At 51.5% G+C, this 21,276-nt stretch overlaps 5 protein-coding genes across 5 annotated transcripts; 3 read left to right on the plus strand and 2 right to left on the minus strand.

Moving 5' to 3' along the window:
* Window positions 1-192: 192 nt before the first annotated feature.
* BROUX77_007116 (uncharacterized protein) lies at window positions 193-5,121 on the minus strand (the record flags this gene model as incomplete). The annotated part of the gene is made up of 1 exon (XM_073752177.1): window positions 193-5,121. The coding sequence occupies one exon, from the start codon at window positions 5,119-5,121 to the stop codon at window positions 193-195; it is 4,929 nt and encodes a 1,642-aa protein (XP_073602527.1).
* Window positions 5,122-6,573: 1,452 nt separating this feature from the next.
* BROUX77_007117 (uncharacterized protein) lies at window positions 6,574-7,740 on the plus strand (the record flags this gene model as incomplete). Its single annotated transcript, XM_073752178.1, has 1 exon — window positions 6,574-7,740. The coding sequence occupies one exon, from the start codon at window positions 6,574-6,576 to the stop codon at window positions 7,738-7,740; it is 1,167 nt and encodes a 388-aa protein (XP_073602528.1).
* A 1,016-nt stretch (window positions 7,741-8,756) lies between these two features.
* BROUX77_007118 (uncharacterized protein) lies at window positions 8,757-11,495 on the plus strand (the record flags this gene model as incomplete). The annotated part of the gene is made up of 1 exon (XM_073752179.1): window positions 8,757-11,495. One exon carries the CDS (start codon window positions 8,757-8,759, stop codon window positions 11,493-11,495), a length of 2,739 nt encoding a protein of 912 aa, XP_073602529.1.
* A 2,160-nt stretch (window positions 11,496-13,655) lies between these two features.
* On the plus strand, window positions 13,656-14,975 carry BROUX77_007119 (uncharacterized protein; the record flags this gene model as incomplete). The annotated part of the gene is made up of 1 exon (XM_073752180.1): window positions 13,656-14,975. The coding sequence occupies one exon, from the start codon at window positions 13,656-13,658 to the stop codon at window positions 14,973-14,975; it is 1,320 nt and encodes a 439-aa protein (XP_073602530.1).
* A 1,473-nt stretch (window positions 14,976-16,448) lies between these two features.
* Window positions 16,449-21,247, minus strand: BROUX77_007120 (uncharacterized protein; the record flags this gene model as incomplete). Its single annotated transcript, XM_073752181.1, has 2 exons — window positions 16,449-19,832; window positions 20,126-21,247. 2 exons carry the CDS (start codon window positions 21,245-21,247, stop codon window positions 16,449-16,451), a joined length of 4,506 nt encoding a protein of 1,501 aa, XP_073602531.1.
* Window positions 21,248-21,276: the final 29 nt, after the last annotated feature.

Consider the following 21,276-nt stretch of genomic DNA (forward strand, 5'->3'; position numbering starts at 1 on the left):
GTGGAGCAACACCCGTGCACATAAAAGTGGGTCCCGACCCCTGTGACACAAAAAGTGGGTCGCACCCTGGTCGACTAAAAGTGGGTCCACAAACCCTAACCCGAAAGTGGACCCAACTTCAAATCACACAAAAAGTGGGTCAACATGGATCAGCCCAAAGATGATCCAACGTCGGGTCCACGACCCGTAACATTACCCCCCTCCTCTCATCCGTGTGCGGGGGCCTGTCATAGCGCCAGTCTGTGGCTCTCCAACGTCATCCTCATCTCCAAACTCGGCTTCGAAAGTCTCCAGTGCTTCCGTCTCCTCAAAGTCGGCTCGCGGTCTCCAGTCTGGCTCTGCATACCCTGCCCATTTGACAAGTACCTCTCTGCGGTAGCCTCTTCCTACGCGTCTCCGGCGGCTTCTCAAGATTCGCTCGACCAAGTATTCAGGCTCTCCATATTCGTTCTCTTCGAGCGCGGGGGGTTGCGTGTCGTCGGTCTTTTGGGAGGGGAGTGGATTCCCGGCTGCTCTCTTGATCAGGTCGACATGGAACTTCGGGTAGATATTCGTAGGCACATCAAGCTCGACAACGTGGGGAGATACGACTTTCGTCACTCGGTATTTGGCGTTGACCCACGACATTTTCTTGGAAATCTGGGGTGTCGAAATGTTCTTTAGCTTGAGCCACACTAGGTCGCCTACTTCGAAACGCTCTTGGCTGCTGCGTGACTTGTTGGCCTGATTCTCCATTTCTTGCTGTCGTGACGCCATGGCGGCTTGTGCCAACTCCCAGCCTTCACGGAATCTCTCAACGAATCTCTCGGCGTCTTGCTGTTCCAGTGTCTTCGGCGACTCTTCCGGTTGGACTTGCTCGATCGTGTTCACATGGTAGCCGTGGGTGAGGAAAAACGGGCTCACCCCCATGGACGTATTGCGGTTGTTGATGGCTAACATTGCGGCAGGCAACAGTTCCGGCCAGTCGTACTGGGAATAGGTAACGAACGCTCTCATGTACGCCAACACTTCCTGGTTCATCCGTTCCGTGGCTCCGTCTGTCTGGGGATGGAATCCCGTGGATAGTCTTCTCTCGATGCTGGTTAAACGACATAGGCTGCTCCAAAATTCGCTCGTCCAGTTGGTTCCTCTGTCTGACGTAAGGGCGTGTGGGAAGCCGTGATACTTCCAGTGACATTGCAAGAATCTCTCGGCGCAATGTGTCGCGGTCATTGTTGTCATCGCTTCAAGGGTCACAGCTCCTGTCAACCTGTCGACAATCACCATCAGGTATCTCGGGTCGCCGGGCTTCCGTGCCGGCAGTTCAGTCATGAAATCGATTCCCAGCTCTGAATGTGGTCTTTCCGGTATCGGCAGTGGTCGCAGTAGTCCTTTCTTCCGTTCTCGCCAAACTTTGGATCTTCCGCACACGTCGCAGTTCGCACAGAAGCGACGTACATCTCTCGAAATACCGGGCCAGAAGAAGTCGCGTGATAGAATGGCAAGCGTGCCGTCTCGTCCCGGGTGGCCAGTAACGTGTGAATCATGTGTACTCTGAATCAACGCTGTCCGTAGGGGCTCCCAGTCTGGTATAAAAAGCTTCTGTCGATATACAAGGGCGCCTCGGTTGTCGAATTCACATTCGGCTATGGATATAGCCACCTTCTTGGTCAGTGTCGGGGGAAAACTTCTCTCTGCGGTCGCTAGAGCCTTGTACATTTCGTGGAAATCGCTGTCCTTCGTCTTTGCTTCATCCCACAGGCGCTGTAAATCTTGCTGCGAAAATATCTGGTCTCCGTGGGGGACAATGTCGGTTCTCTGAACGATCTCCGCCGGGGACAGAGCTACTGTCGTTGCTTCGGGAAGCCAGTGATCCTTGACTAGCTTCATGATTCGAGATTTGAGTCGCTCATCATCCTCGCCCTGGGGGGTGTCCTGCTCTCGTCGACTCAACGCATCGGGCTTTCCGTTCTTGACTCCTGCTCGAAACTCCAGTTGGAAATCATACTCTGAAAGTGTCTGTGACCACCGAACCTGTCTCTCCGATAGCTTGCGCGTTGTCATAAAATATTGAAGATTCCTGTGGTCGGTAAGAATCTTAAACGGGGCTCCAAGACTCTTTAGTTCGCCTCTCCATTCTTCAAGACACTTTATGACAGCCAACAACTCTTTATCATGGATCTCGTAGTTGACTTCGGCGGGGCTCAGCTTCTTCGAGAAAAATGCAACGGGGCGGAGGCTTCCAGTCTCGTCGACCTGCGACAGCGTACCTCCCAGTGCCCATCCTGAGCAGTCGCACTCTACTATTGTAGGCCGTTCTTCATCCCACATTGCTAGCACGGGGGCTCTCATGAAGTCGTTCTTCAGCTTCTCAAAGGCTTGGTCTTCTGTCTTGCCCCACTTCCACGGCTCTTCTTTCTTCGTAAGTCGAACTAACGGCGCTGCAACTTCGCTGAATAACGGGATAAATTGGCGGTAAAAATTCGCAAAGCCAAGAAAACTGCGGACGCCTTTCACATTCGTCGGAGGCTGCCACTCGCGGATTGCAGCCACTTTGGCGGGATCGACTTTTATCCCCTCTCCGGCCTGGATGATAAAGCCCAGGTACTTCGTCTCGGTCACTGCAAACTCGCACTTGTTCAGGTCTAAACGTAGACCAGCATCGCCCAATCTCTTCAACACAAGATTCACCTTTCTCATGTGGTCTTTGTGACTTCCGTCGGTGTAAATCAGTACATCGTCGAGGTACGCGGAACAAAAGTCATCCAAATAGTCGCGGAGCGTGCTGTTGATGTATCGTTGAAACGTGGCGGGTGCTCCGGATAGTCCAAAGGGCGTAACTAGCCACTCGTAGAGGCCGAACCTGGTCCGGAAAGCGGTTTTCCATTCATCGCCTTCCGTGATTCGTATCTTGTGAAACGCTGCGCGGACATCGACCTTGGTAAAATAGCGTGCCTTGGCTAGCGCTCTCAGAGTTTCACTGATCAGCGGCAGCGGGTAACGATCTTTCTCGGTTATGTCGTTCAGTGCTCGATAGTCCACGCAGAATCGCAGACCGCCTCCGGGTTTCCGAACAAACAGGACAGGGGCGCCTCCGGGGGAGCTGCTAGCGCGAATCCATCCCTTGTCTAAGTGGTCTGCGAGCGTCTTGCGCAGAACCAATAATTCATCTCTCGACATGTTGTACAGGGGGCCCCATGGGACCTCTTTGTCTCGTCCTTGTTCGTCTTTCTTCATCTTTATAGCGTGGTCGATGCCTGGTCGGTTGGGCGGTAAATCTCCTTCGCCATCGTCTAGGAAAATCGGTGCTAAATGCTTGAGTTCCTGCGGGAGTCTCTCGGAAATCTGTTCTCTTGTGAGGCGGGCTTTCACTTCGAGGGCCTTGTTGATGTCTTGAATGGAGGCCGAAAACACTTGTAGCTTCTGTTTGCTCTTCCTTCCTCGTCGAATCTCTGCGGCAAAAACTGCTGCCATCACCATGCTTGCTTTGGGGGCGCCAGCGTGCGCTTCACGCCAGCCTTTCTCTCGGACAATAAGTCGGTCTCCTTGATCCTTGAAGGTAATCATTCGCTCTTTCGCGGAGTACACGACGTCGTTCTTCTCCATCCAGGGCTTTCCCAGGATCATGTCGTAGGCTAAATTCGGTATCACGTAACCGTAGACTCTCTCTTTGCGACCGTCGATATCAATGTCGCACACTGCAATTTCTGAAATCCATCTCTTCTTCGTGTCGTTTTCTGCAAGTAGTAGCTCTCTTCTCTTCACGGGGATACGCTGGAGACCCCGTCGCTTGACTAAACCTTCGTCAAATGCTGATGTTACCAAGCATCCAGTGTCGAGCAGTGCGTCACAATAAAAGAAGTTGTTGACGAAAGTCTCGATCAAAAACGGTGTGGAATGCATGTGGTTGACTGCATCAGCATGGACGATGTTGGTGCCGGTTCTCTTCTTGCGTCTTCTCTTCTTTAAACTCAGGGGCCGAAATTCGTCTGGGTCTACTCTTGTGTCCGCATCGTGTGGAACACTCTCGATAATCTCGTCCATCGGCTCTGAAACTTCTGGAATCATTGCATGGTTCATTCTCGCTGGTCGACGACTCGGGGCAAACTTCGGGCAGTCAAGAGACCGGTGGCCCGTGGCAAGGCAACGGAAACAGGCGTTGCCAGACTTTGCTTTCTCTTTTTCATCTGCAGATCTCCAAGGTGCACGGGGTTTGACGGGACGGGTGCGTTGGCATTCATTGCTCGGGAGCGGCGTGTGGAAGGCGTTGACACTCATTGTCACGTGTTCTTCATCATTGTCGGGGTGCGGTTGCTGGTCCACGACGCTCGGGGTTACAACTTTGGCGGACATTGTTTCTGCTTTCGTCTGGCTGTACCACGTCAAAGTCTTCGACGGGTCCTTGGAACTATATCCTGGTAGCGCTTCCACTCGTCCCGCTACTCTCTTTACTTTCTCAACCCATCTTGGGTAGTCGTCGTTGGGGAGGTTTTTGACTGTGAGGTATACCTGAAGTGTCGAGTTTATGGCGGAGTTCAGGTGTAAAATCTTAACGCGGTCGGGCCAGTCCAAACCTCCACATAAGCCAACTTGGTGCTCGAAATCTTGTAGGAAAGACACAAAACTCTGGTGACTTCCCATCTGTATAGCGCAGAGCTTCTGGCCTGCCTTCTGGATCGCGTCCTTGTCTTCAAACTGGTCGTTGATGTGCTGAAGAAAACTCTTCCAATCCCAATTGTGTATGGCGCCATCGGTGAACCATTGTTCTACTCTCGCTTGTTGCTCAGCGTGAATACTCATGAAAATGCTGAGACAAATTGCTTGGGAAGACCCGATGACGTGAGCTGCGATTTGCGCGCGGACCTTCAACTGTTTAAAATATCTGGGGAAGGACAAAAGCTTTCCATCCCACTCTGGCCACGGTGCGTTGTAGCGGTGGTTAATCATCGGTTGTGAAGGTGGTAGGGCAAGTGCAGGCGCGGGAGGAGCCGGGGCTTGTAGTTTCGCGTGGTTCTGTAGTATCATCTGGACTATTGCGAGTTGCTGAGGCGTAAATACCTCTAATCCTGGGGTATTGGTGGGCTGCTCCTGTTGGGAGTCGCGGGGTAGCCCGGACAGAACATCTTCTGACTTGTCGTTCATCGTTAAAGTATGCTATCTCACGGCAGGCTTCTAAGAGAACATAAGGGGTAATGAAGCTTCCTCACAAGCTTCTAAGATAACAAGGGGTAGTGAAGCTTCCTCACAAGCTTCTAAGATAAAAAAAATGTGATGTTAAAGATAATATGTGACGGGTTGTCTAAGTACGGAGAAAACTCATAGTTAGGTCCAATGCTGTTTATTATCTTTAACATAGGGAAGAAAAGAAAGAAAAGGAAGAAGAAAATCCAAACTAAAGATGGGGGAACTGGCTCTGCTTTATAGGCGTTCGACAATCCAGTTGTGTGCGCCCCACCAGGGCAACCAGCCCTATGACCCCTGTACAATAAAAGTGGAGCAACACCCGTGCACATAAAAGTGGGTCCCGACCCCTGTGACACAAAAAGTGGGTCGCACCCTGGTCGACTAAAAGTGGGTCCACAAACCCTAACCCGAAAGTGGACCCAACTTCAAATCACACAAAAAGTGGGTCAACATGGATCAGCCCAAAGATGATCCAACGTCGGGTCCACGACCCGTAACAGCTTGTTTGAGATTCCGTTAAACCTTGATTCGTGTATAGTATTAATGTCATGAATAGCTATCCTGACACTGCTCATGCTAAGGGTTATGCATGAGACCTACCCCACTCTTCTTTTCCACAACGCCGAAGGTCGGCGACCTATGAAGATGCGCTTATGGCACAGGTTGGTCTGTGTAGATCGTGAGTTGATCAACGGATATGAGGTTGTCGTGGGATGTGCTGAGCACGGGTGCTCTGATAGACGTTGTTCTGCTGCTGCAGAGTTTTCTTGTTGCAATTGCCATTGCGTGCTTAGGTGGGGGTTGTTATCTGGTTCGATTGTTACGAACCTGTTACGTCTTGTTTACACGAGACTTATCTTTTGTTCGTAGTTAGATGTTGATTGTTTCTAGCTTGGGAAGACAGAGTTTTGTCAGGAGCGCCGACAACATAAATATCGTCGTCTCCTGCCCTGAGTTGATCAGGTTTACTCTTGTTCTCCAAGCTTAACAATCACATGCACTTGCTTACCTTCTTCTTCTTCTTTATACCATTCTGTTCTTGCTTTCTTTGCAGTTCAACCTTTCTTCTTCTTTGAAGTGTGTGATTGTTCCTCCTCCTTCCTCTTTGTGCCGCTCTATTCTCAGAATAGCCATCTAAGTTGTGTGTTGCCTCTTCATCTCAACCGACCATACGTCTTAGCACTCTGTCTAACTGACGTCTTCCTCCACAGGCCCGACTGTCCACCTCAGGAACCTATCATTGTCCCGAGTCGTTGGCTGTACCCGGAACCCTAATCCTTTCTTCGGGCCCTATCCGTAATATTTTGTTAAGCTTCATTTGAAGACCCGACGCTATTACAACTTTGGCTCTCTTTGGCACTTTTTTCTCTCCTCATTTATTTTTCCCTCTCTATTACGTTTCAACTCGCAATGGCCCTCACTCGCGAAATGATCGAGCATCTCAATACGTTCCTCCTGTCGATTCCTGACCGAACTCCTGAGAACTGGCATCTCGGTGCCCTTCCTAGGGAGTTCAGTGCTGAGATCAAAATGGCTATTGTGGCGGCTTACATGTCTGGTCTGCGCACCGACGATGGTGCCCCGCCCATCCCCGTTGGCTCTGTTCCTGATGCGGCTCAGGTTTACTGGGCTGCGTTCCAGGCTGGCGCTGAAGCCCGCTTCAACTCCCTTGAGTCCCTTCCCCGAGTCAAACGGGAAGAGGATGCCGATCCGTTGAAAGAGGCCGACAAGCATCTTGATGTCGTGCCCTATGATGGCAATCAGCAAGGCTTCCAGGCGTTCCAGAGGCAACTTGCGGTCAAATTTGCTGCTGCACCCAAGCACCACCGCACGGAGCAGCGCAAGCTGATGACTGCCTTCTCCTACCTTAGAGATGGCGCTCTGGATTGGGCCATGCCTCGGATGGACCCGGCCACTGGACACATGAACTTTGAAACGTACGACGATTTTATGAAATCGTTAGCTGAGGCTTTCGATGACCCTGACTGGCGCATGACTGCGACCCAGCAGATCTTCGACTTAAAGCAGACAGGTACTTGTACTGCCTATCACTCTGCTTTTACAACGCTGTTGAAGAAACTCGGTTGGGCCGACGCTGATTTCACCATTGCACTATTTCAGCGAGGCCTCAAGCCCCACATACAGGACGCTCTGGCTTGGAACACCTATCCTGCCCCTAAGGGAACGCTTGATCAGTTCGCTAATTTCTGCAACACGCTGGACAATACGATCAACAACCGAACCCGGGGAAACAACGGGAAAATCCAACCGCCTCCTGGTGTGGTCCCCTTTCAGCAAGATTCTCGTTCGAGAAATGCTGGCGCCCAAAAAGCTGTCCCCAACACCAAGCCAGCTAAGGGTACCTCTGCAGGTCCCGATGCCAACGGTCTACCCTTCCGTAAGACTGCTGACGGCAAAATGGCAAAGGGTGTTTGTTGGAAGTGTGGCGCAAAGGACCACATGCTAAAGGCTTGCCCCAAAAACAACCTTGCTCTTCGCGCAGCTACTGTCCCTTCTCCCTCCACTTCTACCCGGGCTCCCTCGACGGCCCCTGCGCCTGATGCGTCAAAAAACTAGAAGGGCTACCGACCCATTCCCCTCTGGTCCTGGCTAGCCCTGACGCTGCTGATGAGGGTCTCTTGAGAATCAGCACTTGTTCTCTTGATAATGCTATCGATTATGGTAACTCTCCCCCTCTGGTTATTCCTGTGACAGTGAATAATTCCATTGAGGCCTACGCTATGGTGGATTCGGGATCAACAACTTGTTTTGTGGATTCTGAATTTATAGCAAGGCATCAGATTCCTACTGTTCTCAAGGCCAGAGCCGAGTCGCTCCATGTTGTTGATGGTAGTGAAACTGCTGCGGGTAAAGTGACCCACCAAGTTCCTTTGTCCCTCTCTTTTCCTAATTATTCAGAAACTTTGGTTTTTCAAATCACGAAGCTTGGGGGCTACCACATCATCCTGGGGAAATGCTGGCTCGACGCCCATAACCCGGAAATTTCTTGGCCTTCCAATACGCTCAAGATATCGGTTACTTCTACCGCCGATGGCAATGCTGTGGCAGCTTCTGATTCTTCTTCTTCTTCTTCTTCTGTTTCGACTGCTTCTACTGATTCTGGCGCTTCGTTTGATTTTTCTTATACAAAAAACGACAAAAATATTGCTTCTACCGCTGGCAGTCAGATTGAGGGATCTGCTCCTGCTTCAGCCACTTCACCCCTTCCTTCTTTTATTGCACAATCGTCAGCTGTGTCTTGTTCCTGTGTGACGGTGTCGTCTCAGGCTTTGCATCGCTTTGCCAAAGCTGAGAAACTACAGATTTATCGTGTCACCGCTCAGGAAGTCCTGGATTATCTCAATCAGGAGGACCTAACTCCGGAACAAGAGCATGCACGGCTCCTTGAACGCATCCCGAAGAAATACCATGACCTACTTCCTCTGTTCTCTCGAGAAGGTGCTGATCAACTACCACCTCACCGGGACATTGATCATGCGATTAACTTCGTTCCCGATGCGAAATACCCCAAGGCCCCGCTGTACGATATGACTCCACTCGAGTTACAGGCTGTCAAAAAATATCTAGATGGCATGCTTGCTAAAGGCTTTATTTCCTCTTCCTCTTCGCCGCTGGCTTCCCCGATTCTTTTTGCTAGGAAGCCAGGCAGTTTACGATTCTGTGTTGATTTCCGAGCCGTCAATGATATCACCATCAAAGACGTAACTCCTCTGCCTCGGATCAATGAATCACTGCGCACGGCGGCTACGGGAAACATTTTTACAAAGCTGGATCTGAGAGCTGCGTACCACTTGATTCGCATCAAGAAAGGTGATGAATACAAGACAGCTTTCAGAACTCGATATGGCATTTTTGAGTACAATGTGATGCCGTTTGGGCTCACCAATGCTCCTGCCACGTGTCAGAAATATGTCAGCGAGGTCTTGTCGGAGTATTTGGACATATTCTGTGTCTGTTACTTGGATGATATCCTGGTGTTCTCTCTGAACCAAGAGGAACATGATGTTCATGTGCGCAAAGTCCTGCTAAAATTAGCGCAGGCCAGTCTGTTTGTCAAGGGTGAAAAATGCGAATTCGACAAGACTGAAACTACCTTTGTTGGCTTTGTTATTTCAGCCGATGCTCTGAAGATGGACCCCGCTAAAGTTGCGGCTGTCCGTGAGTGGGAGGCTCCCCGAACTGTTAAGGGAGTCCAGTCCTTTTTGGGTTTTGCCAATTTCTATAGGAGGTTCATCCGTGACTTCTCTAGAATCTGCACACCTCTCTTCGAGTTGACTAAAAAGACGCAATCTTTTGTCTGGTCCTCTGAATGTGAGGCAGCATTTCACACCCTGAAGGACCTTTTCTGCTCTGAACCTATCCTCAAGCACTTTGATTACCTGTTGGACACTGTTATTGAAACAGACGCGTCTGACCGTGTAATATCTGCCGTCATGTCTCAATACCACCCGACTGACAAGGGGCTTCTACTACACCCCGTGGCCTATTTCTCTCAAAAAATGAATCCTGCCCAGTGTAACTACGGCGTAGGTGACAAGGAGTTGTTAGCCATTGTGGAGTCTCTAAAGTCGTGGCGATTCATGGTTGAAAGTCTGGAAAAACCTGTTCTGGTATTGACGGACCATCGGAATTTAGCCGTTCTTAAGCAAATTCCGGCCATGAACAGACGGCAAGCGAGGTGGGCTATGGAACTGAGCGAGTACCGTTATGTCATCACTTATAGGCCTGGCTCCTTGAATTCTAGAGCTGATGCCCTGACCAGACGCTACGAAGACCTCGTTTCTTCTTCTTCTGAGGAGGATAAAGAGCTGTGTGCTCCTATTATTCCCCCTGAAAATTTTATTGGTACCATGTCTTTGGTAGACGAGGTAAAAATCGCGCTATCCACGGACAAGTGGGCTCTTGATGTTATTTCTGCTCTTCGAGGCCAGTCGACCAAACCTCCAGATGTGGACCTCAGTGTCTGCAGGCTTGACAATGACGGTCTTTTGTTTGTCAACGACCTTCTATATTTGCCGAACGAGGATCTACGAGTTCGTGCATTGAAGAATTGTCATGATATTATGCCTAGCGGACACCCTGGACAAAAGAACACTTTTGAACTTCTTGTTCGGGAATACTGGTGGCCCGGGATGCGTCGTGATGTCATCCGGTACATCCGAAATTGTGAGGTCTGCCAACGGATCAAGTCCGCGCGACATAGTCCCTACGGTCTACTGAAACCTCTGACCATTCCGCAAGCTCGGTGGACATCTGTGTCCCTTGATTTTATCACCGGCTTGCCGGTCTCCAATTCTTTTGACATGATTCTCGTTGTCGTCGATAGGCTTAGCAAAATGGCTCACTTTATACCTTGCGATTCCTCGCTGGATGCTGCAGGTTTTGCTAAGCTCTATTTGTCAGCAGTGTATAGGCTCCACGGTCTGCCATTGGACATTGTGTCCGACAGGGGTAGTCTGTTTACGTCGGCTTTTTCCAAGGCTTTAGCCAAACTGTTGGGCATAAAGCAAAATCTGAGTACTGCGTTCCACCCTCAGACCGATGGTCAGACTGAGCGTGTGAACTCTATTTTGGAGCAATACCTGCGGGGTTACACCAACTATAGACAGGACAATTGGGCTGATCTTTTGCCCTTGGCGGAGTTCTCTTACAATGACTCCGAGTCCAGTTCTACTATGCTGACGCCCTTCTTTGCGAACCACGGGTTTCACCCCAGAAGTGGGCGTGAGTCGCTCCCAGTCTCTGTGGAAAAAGGCCCGTTGCGGAACTTTGTTAAAGAGCTTGACAACATTTGTCAGTTTTTAAAGACTGAAATTACGTGGAGCCGTGAGCGGATGACCGAGTACGCGAATCGACACAAATCTTCCGCCCCTCTCCTTCGAGAAGGGGACTTAGTGTGGCTTTTGAGTAGAAATATTCGAACTACTCGTCCTTCAAAGAAGTTGGACTTCAAGAAGCTTGGCCCATTTAAGATTCTACGGAAGGTGTCTTCGCATGCCTACGAGTTGGCACTCCCTGCCACTATGAAGGTTCATCCCGTCTTCCACGTTTGTCTGCTGGAACCATGTGCGTCGGATCCTCTTCCTGGCCAGAAAAACCCTCCTCCTCCTCCCGTCATAGTAGATGGCGAGGAAGAATTTGTGGTCAAGGAAATTATAGGCGTGTCTTCGCGTGGCCCTCTGCAATATCAAGTAGTTTGGGAGGGCTATGAACATGATGGACCCTCCTGGGAACCTCTGGACCATTTAGCCAATGCACCTGAGAAGGTTGCAGAATTCTACAAGAGGATGCCTAACGCCAGACGATCTTAGTACTGCTGTGGAAATCAGTCATAAAAAGGGGGGCTACTGTCATGAATAGCTATCCTGACACTGCTCATGCTAAGGGTTATGCATGAGACCTACCCCACTCTTCTTTTCCACAACGCCGAAGGTCGGCGACCTATGAAGATGCGCTTATGGCACAGGTTGGTCTGTGTAGATCGTGAGTTGATCAACGGATATGAGGTTGTCGTGGGATGTGCTGAGCACGGGTGCTCTGATAGACGTTGTTCTGCTGCTGCGGAGTTTTCTTGTTGCAATTGCCATTGCGTGCTTAGGTGGGGGTTGTTATCTGGTTCGATTGTTACGAACCTGTTACGTCTTGTTTACACGAGACTTATCTTTTGTTCGTAGTTAGATGTTGATTGTTTCTAGCTTGGGAAGACAGAGTTTTGTCAGGAGCGCCGACAACATAAATATCGTCGTCTCCTGCCCTGAGTTGATCAGGTTTACTCTTGTTCTCCAAGCTTAACAATCACATGCACTTGCTTACCTTCTTCTTCTTCTTTATACCATTCTGTTCTTGCTTTCTTTGCAGTTCAACCTTTCTTCTTCTTTGAAGTGTGTGATTGTTCCTCCTCCTTCCTCTTTGTGCCGCTCTATTCTCAGAATAGCCATCTAAGTTGTGTGTTGCCTCTTCATCTCAACCGACCATACGTCTTAGCACTCTGTCTAACTGACGTCTTCCTCCACAGGCCCGACTGTCCACCTCAGGAACCTATCATTGTCCCGAGTCGTTGGCTGTACCCGGAACCCTAATCCTTTCTTCGGGCCCTATCCGTAATATTTCGTCACCCACTTGTTGTAATCGTCGTCGGGTAACTTCTTCGGAGTGAGGTGGTACTGTAATGTGTCGTTGAGGGCCGCATCTATGAATAGGATCTTGCATCTGTCGGGCCAATGCCAACCTCCACAGGCGCTCAGCGAATATTCGTAGTCTTGCAGGAACGCGTTGAAAGTCTGCGCTTCTCCCATTCTCATGGTCATCAACTTCTGACCTGCCTTCATCACAGCTTGCTTGTCGGTGAACTGGTCGTTGATGTGTTCTAAAAGCTTCTCCCAGTCCCAGTCGTGAGCTTCCCCTTGATCGAGCCAAAGATCCAAACGTGGCTGCTGGCTTTGGGGAATACTCATAAAGATTTCGAAACATATTTCGCTGGGAGTGAGGCGGTGGCGATGGCTGATCCGGGCTCTAAGCTTCAGTTGATTGAAGAAACGCTTGAACGAAGAGGGCTGACCATTGTTACGGGTTGAGAACCCGTGGTTGGATCAGACAGAGCTGATCCAGTGCTTTCGAATGCAGGTCGTTTCACCGAATTTGGACAAGGTTTCGGATGAACTTCGGCAACTCTTCGGAGGCTTCGGAGAGCTCGGACCGGGTCGGACTTGAGGTCCGTGGGTAGGATTCGCCTAATCCGGCAGGATGCAAAAAGGTCCGAAGTGTTCCGAGGGAAACTGAGGGATTCCGACGGGATCGGAGCTAACCTCGAGTTATCGCCGAAAACTCGGACATAAGGAGCTCACGGAGGGATATTGAGCCGATCGGGAACTTGCATTTGTAAGCACAAAAATGTCTATATAGTAGACCCAAATCCGCTGTTTAGTTTAGTCTTTCTTCTTCCTTTTTCTCTCCATCAAAAGATAATAAACAGCATTCTGGTCATAACTGCAAGACTATCTTGTACTTAGTGAACCGCTCACATATTATCTTTTGATCTTTTATTGTTTCTTAGAAGTTTGTGAGGAAACTTCATTGCCCCCTATTGTTTCTTAGAAGTTTGTGAGGAAACTTCATCACCCCCTATTGTTTCTTAGAAGTTTGTGAGGAAACTTCATCACCCCCTATTGTTTCTTAGAAGTTTGTGAGGAAACTTCATCACCCCCTATTGTTTCTTAGAAGTTTGTGAGGAAACTTCATCACCCCCTATTGTTTCTTAGAAGTTTGTGAGGAAACTTCATCACCCCCTATTGTTTCTTAGAAGTTTGTGAGGAAACTTCATCACCCCCTATTGTTTCTTAGAAGTTTGTGAGGAAACTTCATCACCCCCTATTGTTTCTTAGAAGTTTGTGAGGAAACTTCATCACCCCCTATTGTTTCTTAGAAGTTTGTGAGGAAACTTCATCGCCCTCCTACCGCGCCATACTTGACGAATGAAGTACGGCATCACATCAAGCCCCCGCAGTACAAGCCCCGTACAGCCACCCTCGCCCTCATTCTGGTCCGCATCCGAAGACAACGCGTCCCCTATACGCCGTCGAGCCAGAATGAGTAACGACAAGATGGAAGATGTTCTGGCTGGACTTGCGCTTGACCAGCCTGGCCCCTCCCGGCAACAAGCCGAGGCGCCCCCACAGCAGAGTTCAGACACCCCAGGATTGGAGGTGTTCACTCCGGAGCAACTGAGAGTGATCCAGATGTTGCTACGAAGCCAAGTCCTGTTACAGGCAACCGCCCCCCCGGCACCTGCACCTGCCCCGGTAGCCCCTACCCCGGCGCCAGTACGTACCCCGGGCCCCTTCGCCCCGATGATCGACCATCGGTACAACGCAAAATGGCCGGAGTGGGACGGAAAGACAGCGTCGTTCCCGCGATTCTTCAAACAGTTGAAGGCCCGAGCTCAGATCGAATCACAAGTCGTTGGCTCCTCCCAGGCAATTTGCCTAAGTGTTTTCATGGCCATTCCCACAGAGCAACAGGCCAGAGTTGAACAGTGGTTCACTGACGGAGCCACTCATGGTTGGGATTGGGACGCCTACCTTGGCCATATCCATGACCAATTCGAAGACAAGGAGGCTATTCAGAAGGCGGGTCAAAAGCTTTTGACCATGCAGATGGGAAACCATCAGAGTTTTATATCGTTCTTGCAGGATTTCGAGCATCAAGTTGGCCTTTGTGGAGGTTTAGATTGGCCAGACCGTGTGAAGATCATGTACCTGAATTCCGCTATCAACCAAACGTTACAGGTACACCTCACGGCAAAAAACCTCCCCAACGATGATTACCCGCGTTGGGTTGAGAAGGTGAAGACGGTGGCTGGCCGAGTGGAAGCGTTGCCAGGATACCGGTCGAAGGACACGTCCAAGACCTCGACGTGGTACGCGAAAACTAGAGGTGGAGCAAGGTTCGCCGAAGTGGTGACCCCAAGTGTCGCAAACCAGCAGACGCGAATCGACAACGACGGAGACACCATGATGACAGGTGTCAACGCCCTCCAAGGCCGCGCCTCGAACAACTATGGACAACGCCCCCGAAAGTCCCGCGCCCCTTGGAGAACCCCGGCGGAGATAGAAACCGCTAGATCCAGCAACGCTTGTTTCCGCTGTCTTGCCAAGGGCCACCGATCCTTCGAATGCCCCAAGTTTGCCCCGGCCCGTGCGCCCGCAAGAGTGAACCGCACGACAATCCAACAAGCCCCCGAATCGATGGATGATGTGGCCGATGACCTTTCCGACGACGAGGAAAAAGAGTAGACTCTGGGAAAAGTCGCCCCCAGGGTCATAAGAAGAAGAGCCCCAACAATTGCGATGTTCCGCTCGATGTATTTAAAGATTTACACTCCACTCCGTTCCTAATTGAAGCATTTATTAACAATTCCTTTTACTGTGATGCTTTATTTGACAGTGGATGCCTTGTAACATCGGCGTTCAACGAGACTTTGGTGAGAAAGAAAGGGCTCCAGCGCATCCCGATAAGAAGACGGGAACTCAAGTTAGCCGAAAACGACAAAAAAAAAAGATGGATCTCAGAGATGGCGTTCTGCGATCTAGATATTGACGGCCGGACAGAAAGAATTTTCGGGTACGTCATCCCGAACCTAGCATACGACATGATTTTGGGAAAACCCTGGATGGAAAGGAATGACGTTGTCTACCTGGCGAAAGAACGAGTCATACGCCTCGGAAGCGAAGAAGATGCCCAAGTTGTGAGAGAAAAAGGATGGCTCGACGCCCATATAACAACCACAAAAGCGAGCATGGTGATGGCATCCGTCTTTGCTGCAGAAATCCGGCGCAGCAAGAAAAAGAATGAAGACATAGAGGTTTTTGCTGCCACCATCGAAGACATCAACAAGGCATTGCAAGTAAAACCTCGTGTTACCCTACAAGAGATCGACAAACGACTGCCTAGCGAACTCAAACACTTGGCAGAAGTGTTTTTAGACGACGAAAAGGACGACCAACCCCCGAACCGCCCCGGAATAGACCACGCTATCAACCTGACGAAAGACAAACAAGGGCGAGAGAACGAAGTCCCGTGGGGTCCCTTGTACAGCATGTCCCGCGACGAGCTGTTAGTCTTACGGAAAACCCTCTCGGACCATCTGGACAGGAATTGTAAGGGGCCAAGTCGTAAAAGGACGTAGAAGGGCAGAAACAGATATATTGCGATGGAGAGAAGAAGAAAGAACTAACTAAAACTAGGAGAGAGCAGCAGCTCTTTATACTGCCTGGGTAGAACAACTGAGGCCTACCTGATTGACCCAAACGTGGTGAGTCATCGGGCGTTCGGATCAAGGCCGGTTGGGCCACTTGTATTCGGACCGTCAGTAGTCGGGCCTTTGCGGACTCGGACCACCGACACTCGAACCACCGTTGCTCAAGCCACACCGGCTTCAACTCGGGCAATCAGGCAAAGCCTTGACCCGGGTCTCCCAGACCCTAACATCAGCCTCCTTCTCTTTCTTCCCATCCTCCCATGGCCGTGTAACACAAAAAAAGAAAACAACAGGAAGGTGGACACCAACTGAAAACAACAAAAGGGAATAGCAAACAACAAGCAACTAATCATCGGTAAACGACAACAGAACGAACAAGGAGTGGAACAGACAGTGGAGAAACAAAAAAAATGTCAAAGGAAAGGGAAATAGACCCTGTGCAACAACCGTGGAACTCGCAGCTCCTTCAATCAAACTTCGGACTCAAGCAGTCCTCTCGCCACGGCACTCACACCTCAACGTCGGCAGTCTCCTGCGCTCGCAAGAATTCTTCTAAAGCAGCCGTTTCTTCCAGCGCCTCTGTAGGTTCCCAAGTGGGATCTCGCCAACCAACCCATTTCACCAAGTACTGGGCTGGTTCGTCTCTCGTGGCTGGCCGGTGTTCCAGGATCTTCTCGACTTCGTATTCCTCAAAGCCATCGATCTCGACTGGTCCGGGGCTCGATACGTGCGGGTCTTGTGAGGGCCAAGGGTCGTTCGGGTGGTATTTCAATCTGTCGGCATGAAACACGTCGTGTCCTCTGGCACCCTTCAGGTCAAGACGGTAGCTGTGGGAGCCTACAGCCTCTAAGACCTGGAGCTTCTGGTATCTTGGCCGGAGTCGCTTGCCTGGGCCTTCTTGCTGCACAGTATGGGAGCTTTTTGCCAACCAAACCCAGTCGCCGGGCTGGAAACGTCGATGTGGTTGTCTGTGTCTGTTCGACTGTTCCTCCATAGCAGACTTGGCGGCGCTGAGAGAGGCTTTGGCCCAATCCGTGTGGTCTGCCAAGCTCTTCAGGATTCTTGTTGCTTGAGCTATGGGACTCGTGTTGGCTGCAACGGGGGCTGCTAGGGGGGCAATGGCGTCGGGCTGCAGCTCAACCAAGTCAGGACTATAGCCGTGGGACAACGTGAACGGGGACGTCTCTGTTGAAGCCGCTGGGGCTGCGTTCAGGGCAAACTCCACAATTGGCAGGCAGTCTAGCCAGTCTGAGCGGTCGTGTAGGAGTTTGGCCATCTTTGTCTTCACCTCAGCATTTGTCCTCTCAGTGGCCCCGTTGGTCTGTGGGTGGTAAGCGGTGGACAGACGACGATCGATCTTCAGGGTGGTACAGAGTCGTTTCCAGAACATGTTGGCAAATTGGCGGTCAGAAGCAATGCTGTTAGGAAGACCATGGCGAGGGTAGTAGACTTCCAAGAAACGGCTGGCAAGATACTCGATATCCAGGCTGCGGCAGGCTATAAGGATGACACCCTTGGACAGATGGTCCACCACCGTCATGACGTGCTTGTAGACTTTTCCTTCCTTCTTGCACGGCGGGAGAGGGCCAATCAGATCTATGCCAATGTCACGCCAGATGCGGTCAGGTACCGGAAGGGGCTTCAGGAGACCTTGCTTGAGCTGGCGCATGACGTTCGTGCTACCGCAGATTTCGCAGTTGCGGCAGAACCGTTTGACATCCGCTGTGTAGTGCGGCCAGAAGTAAGTCTTGGAAACTTCCTGACACATGATTCTTTGGCCGGGGTGGACTAGTGTCACGGAATCGTGAATCTCTTGTAGCAAGGCTGTCCTCAGAGGTTCCCACTGGGGTACCCACAATCTTGATCTGTATCGCAGTCGACCTTCGGAGTCCAATGAGCATTCGGACAGTGACACTCGCCAATTAGTCTTCAAGCTGTCTGGCCATTTGGGCGCCTGAGAGGCAACCACTGCGCATGCTGCCGCATAGTCAGAGTCGGCTGACAATGCTTGTTCCCACAGTGTACTGAGGGCTTCCTTACGGAACGGGGATGGCAGTGTAACGCGAGCAGATCTGACTTTCAGGGCACCGTCGGGCAAACACTGGAGGAGCTGTTGGTTGCGAGCTTGTAGGCGGGGATCATCGGGACCTGAAGGCATGTGAAGACGGGAGAGAGCATCGGGCAGTGGGGACAGTTTCCCGGGACGGTGTTCCAGTGTTAGGTCAAACTCGCTTAGCAGGTTAGCCCAACGAGCTTGCCTCTCTGTTAACTGTTGCGCAGAGGTAAAATGCAACAAGTTCTTGTGGTCTGTTAACACTCGGATGGGTCCCTGGGCGCCACGTAACTCTCCTCTCCACTCTTTCAGGGCTCGGACAATTGCCAACATTTCTTTGTCATGGATCTCGTAGTTGGACTCGGCAGGAGACAGCTTCTGGCTGATGTAGGCACATGGAAACAGGCCATCTGGATGCTGCTGCAATAGGACAGCTCCGGTGCTGTAGCCTGAAGAGTCAGCTTCGACAGTTGTTGGCAGAGAGTGGTCGAAGAGGCGCAAGACGGGCGAAGCACAGAAGAGATCTTTGAGTGACGAGAAGGCAGCTTGGCATTCTGGAGACCAGACGAAGGGAACTAGGTGACCAGTCAGTGAAGTGAGAGGGACGGCTACTTCGGCAAAGTTCTTGATGAACGGGCGGTAAAAATTGGCAAATCCTAGGAAGCCACGGAGCTCTTTCTTGGAACTGGGTACGGGCCAGTCTTTCACTGCTTGCACCTTGGCAGGATCCATTGTTGCTTTTCCAGGCTTGATGATGTAGCCCAGGTACTTGACTTCTTGTACACCGAACTCGCACTTGTCGATGTCAACCGTCAGTCCGGCCTTCACGAGCTTGGCTAGGACGTGGTTAACTTGTTCCTTGTGCTCGTCGAGGGAGCCATCGGTGTACACTAGGATGTCATCAACGTAAGCAGAACAAAACAGGTCGAGGTACTCTTGCAATACGGAATTCAGGAAGCGTTGGAATTGGGCAGGAGCATTGGACAAACCAAACGGCATCACGTTCCATTCAAAGGAGCCCAGGCGCGTACGGAAAGCGGTCTTCCATTCGTGGCCTGGCTCGATACGGATATTATGGAACGCTGCAACGACGTCAAGCTTAGTGAACCACTTTGAACGGCTGATTTGGCGTAGTGTTTCCTTGAAGTTGGGTAACGGGTATCTATCCTTCTTCATCAGCTTGTTCAACAGACGGTAGTCCACGCAGAATCTAAGTCCACCGCCAGGTTTCTTGACGAACAGGATGGGGGCAGCAGCAGTGGAACTACTCATTCGAATGAACTTCTTGTTCAGTAGGTTCAGTAACGTTTGGCGCAGTACTATCAACTCATCGTGGGAAAGGCTGTACAGTGGTCCCCAGGGAGCTTCCGAGTCAGGGACAGTTAGATGAATCTCGTGGTTCATCCCGGGACGCAGCGGCGGGAGGCGGCGCGTGTAGAGTGCTTCTGGGTCAAAAGCAACAACATTCTGTGGGTCTATCCAACTGGGAACCTTTTCCTTCCAGTCATCTGTAACAGGCTCGTTCTCTCGGGCCAACTTTTCCAATGCTTTGTTGATATCCTGTATGCTCGCAGCAAAGACCTTCAAGTCCTGGTGCAAGATCTTGCTGACACGTGCAGCTTTCAATTCCGTAGGGGTGTCCAAGTTCCGAATGGTCGAAACAGAGCGAGGGACGGAGAAGTGGGGGAGCACCAAACGGTGCCGGTTGCAGTCTATTAGGGCGTTGTGGTGGCTCAGCCACGGGTATCCAATAAGAAGTTCGTCATCATAAATGTCGGGTACGACAAGGGCAAGGACTTCTTCCCGGAGGCCGCCGAGATCCAGCTCGAAGCGGGCAGCCTGAGTGGCCACAGAAGAAGGTTGGTCATTAAAAGGTTTTAGGGAAAGGGAAGTTTGCAGCGCAGAACAAGGTAGTTTCAATCGTTTCACGAGGGCCTGGGATATGATCAAGGAGACTGTATTTCCGGTATCGACTAAAGCTACTGAGTTGTGAGAGCCGTTGATTACAACGTCAACAGATAAGGAGCCTCTCACAAGCAAAGGGGACGTTCCCTTCTTGTTCTTACCCCTCCGGGGGCGACTGTCACCGGAGGGTCTCAGTTTTCCGACTGAGCAGTGGGCAACTGTACGACACCGAAATCGGCATCCAGGTCATCGTCTAGCTGCGGCGGCGTGGGCACGTGTACACCGCGGACACGGGCAGGAGGCGCGTTCCGGTTGGGAGGCACATCGTAGGGGCATTCCCGTACAAAGTGACCTGAGGCGCCACAGCGGATGCAGAGGCCAGCACGACGACGTCTCTCTCGTTCCTCTTCACTCGCCCAGCGGGCAGTGCGGCGGGCAGCAGGCGTACGGGTAGGCTGGGGGGCAACGCGACGGGTTCGTTCCCAGTCCATGGCGTCGGGATGGCGGTGGGCAGCGGGGGCGGACGGGTAATAACCGGAGCGGCGGCCAGAAGTCGACTCGGCATCGAGCTTACGCTGCCGCAGTTCCTCGGCAGCTAACACGACCCGGTCTAAGTACTCCGAGAAGACCCGGGGAGGGAACGAGTTCGCCACGTATTCCCGAATGGGCGTGTCGAGGCTGTCCTTCAGCCACCTAATCTTCTGTGAGTCCGCCGCGTCCAGAGCTTTGGCGCGGGTCAGCAGGTCCTCAAACTCCTGCAGATGGACCTCGATCCTTCTGCCTCTCTGCTTTAACCGCGAGAGCTGGTCTTGTGCCTTATCTACGGCAACTTTGTCCTCAAACGCTCCCTGCAGCTCTTGAAGGAACCGGTCGCAGGAAACGGGGCCGTCGTCTGTTAGTCGGGTCTTGATTGACCGCATGCGGCTGCGGGCCAAACCCTCGGCCTGGGCATAGATCGAGACGATGAAGTCTCGGTCGGCCACATGGCCACGCTCGCAGTGCCATATTTCCAGGACCTGGTCGAACCAGGCGTCAAATTCCTCGGGCTCGGTGGAACTCAGCGAGGGAATCTTGTAGCGCAGTTTTGCGCGACCATTCTCGTTACCAGCCGCTGAGGCGGCGGCGGCAGCAGCAGCGGTGGCGGTAGCAAGCGCTGCTTGGGAGGCTTGGGTTTGGGCGGCTGCCTGCTGGGCGGCTTCGCTCTGGTTCTCCAGCATAGCCAGCATCTTGGCAAACTTGCTCTCCAGCTTGGCGAACCGTTGAGCATATTTGTCCTCAGTGCTGTCGACACTGGGGACAGGGGAGCTTGCGTAAGCGGCCCGCATGTCGTCGGTGGTGCGGCCACTCATGTTGAGAGTTTGTGTAACAGTAAAAAATA

Source organism: Berkeleyomyces rouxiae, assembly GCF_048999995.1.
Source record: "Berkeleyomyces rouxiae strain 22BRR77 chromosome Unknown BrBRR77_ptg000011l, whole genome shotgun sequence".
In the NCBI taxonomy this organism is placed as follows: Eukaryota; Fungi; Ascomycota; class Sordariomycetes; order Microascales; family Ceratocystidaceae; genus Berkeleyomyces; species Berkeleyomyces rouxiae.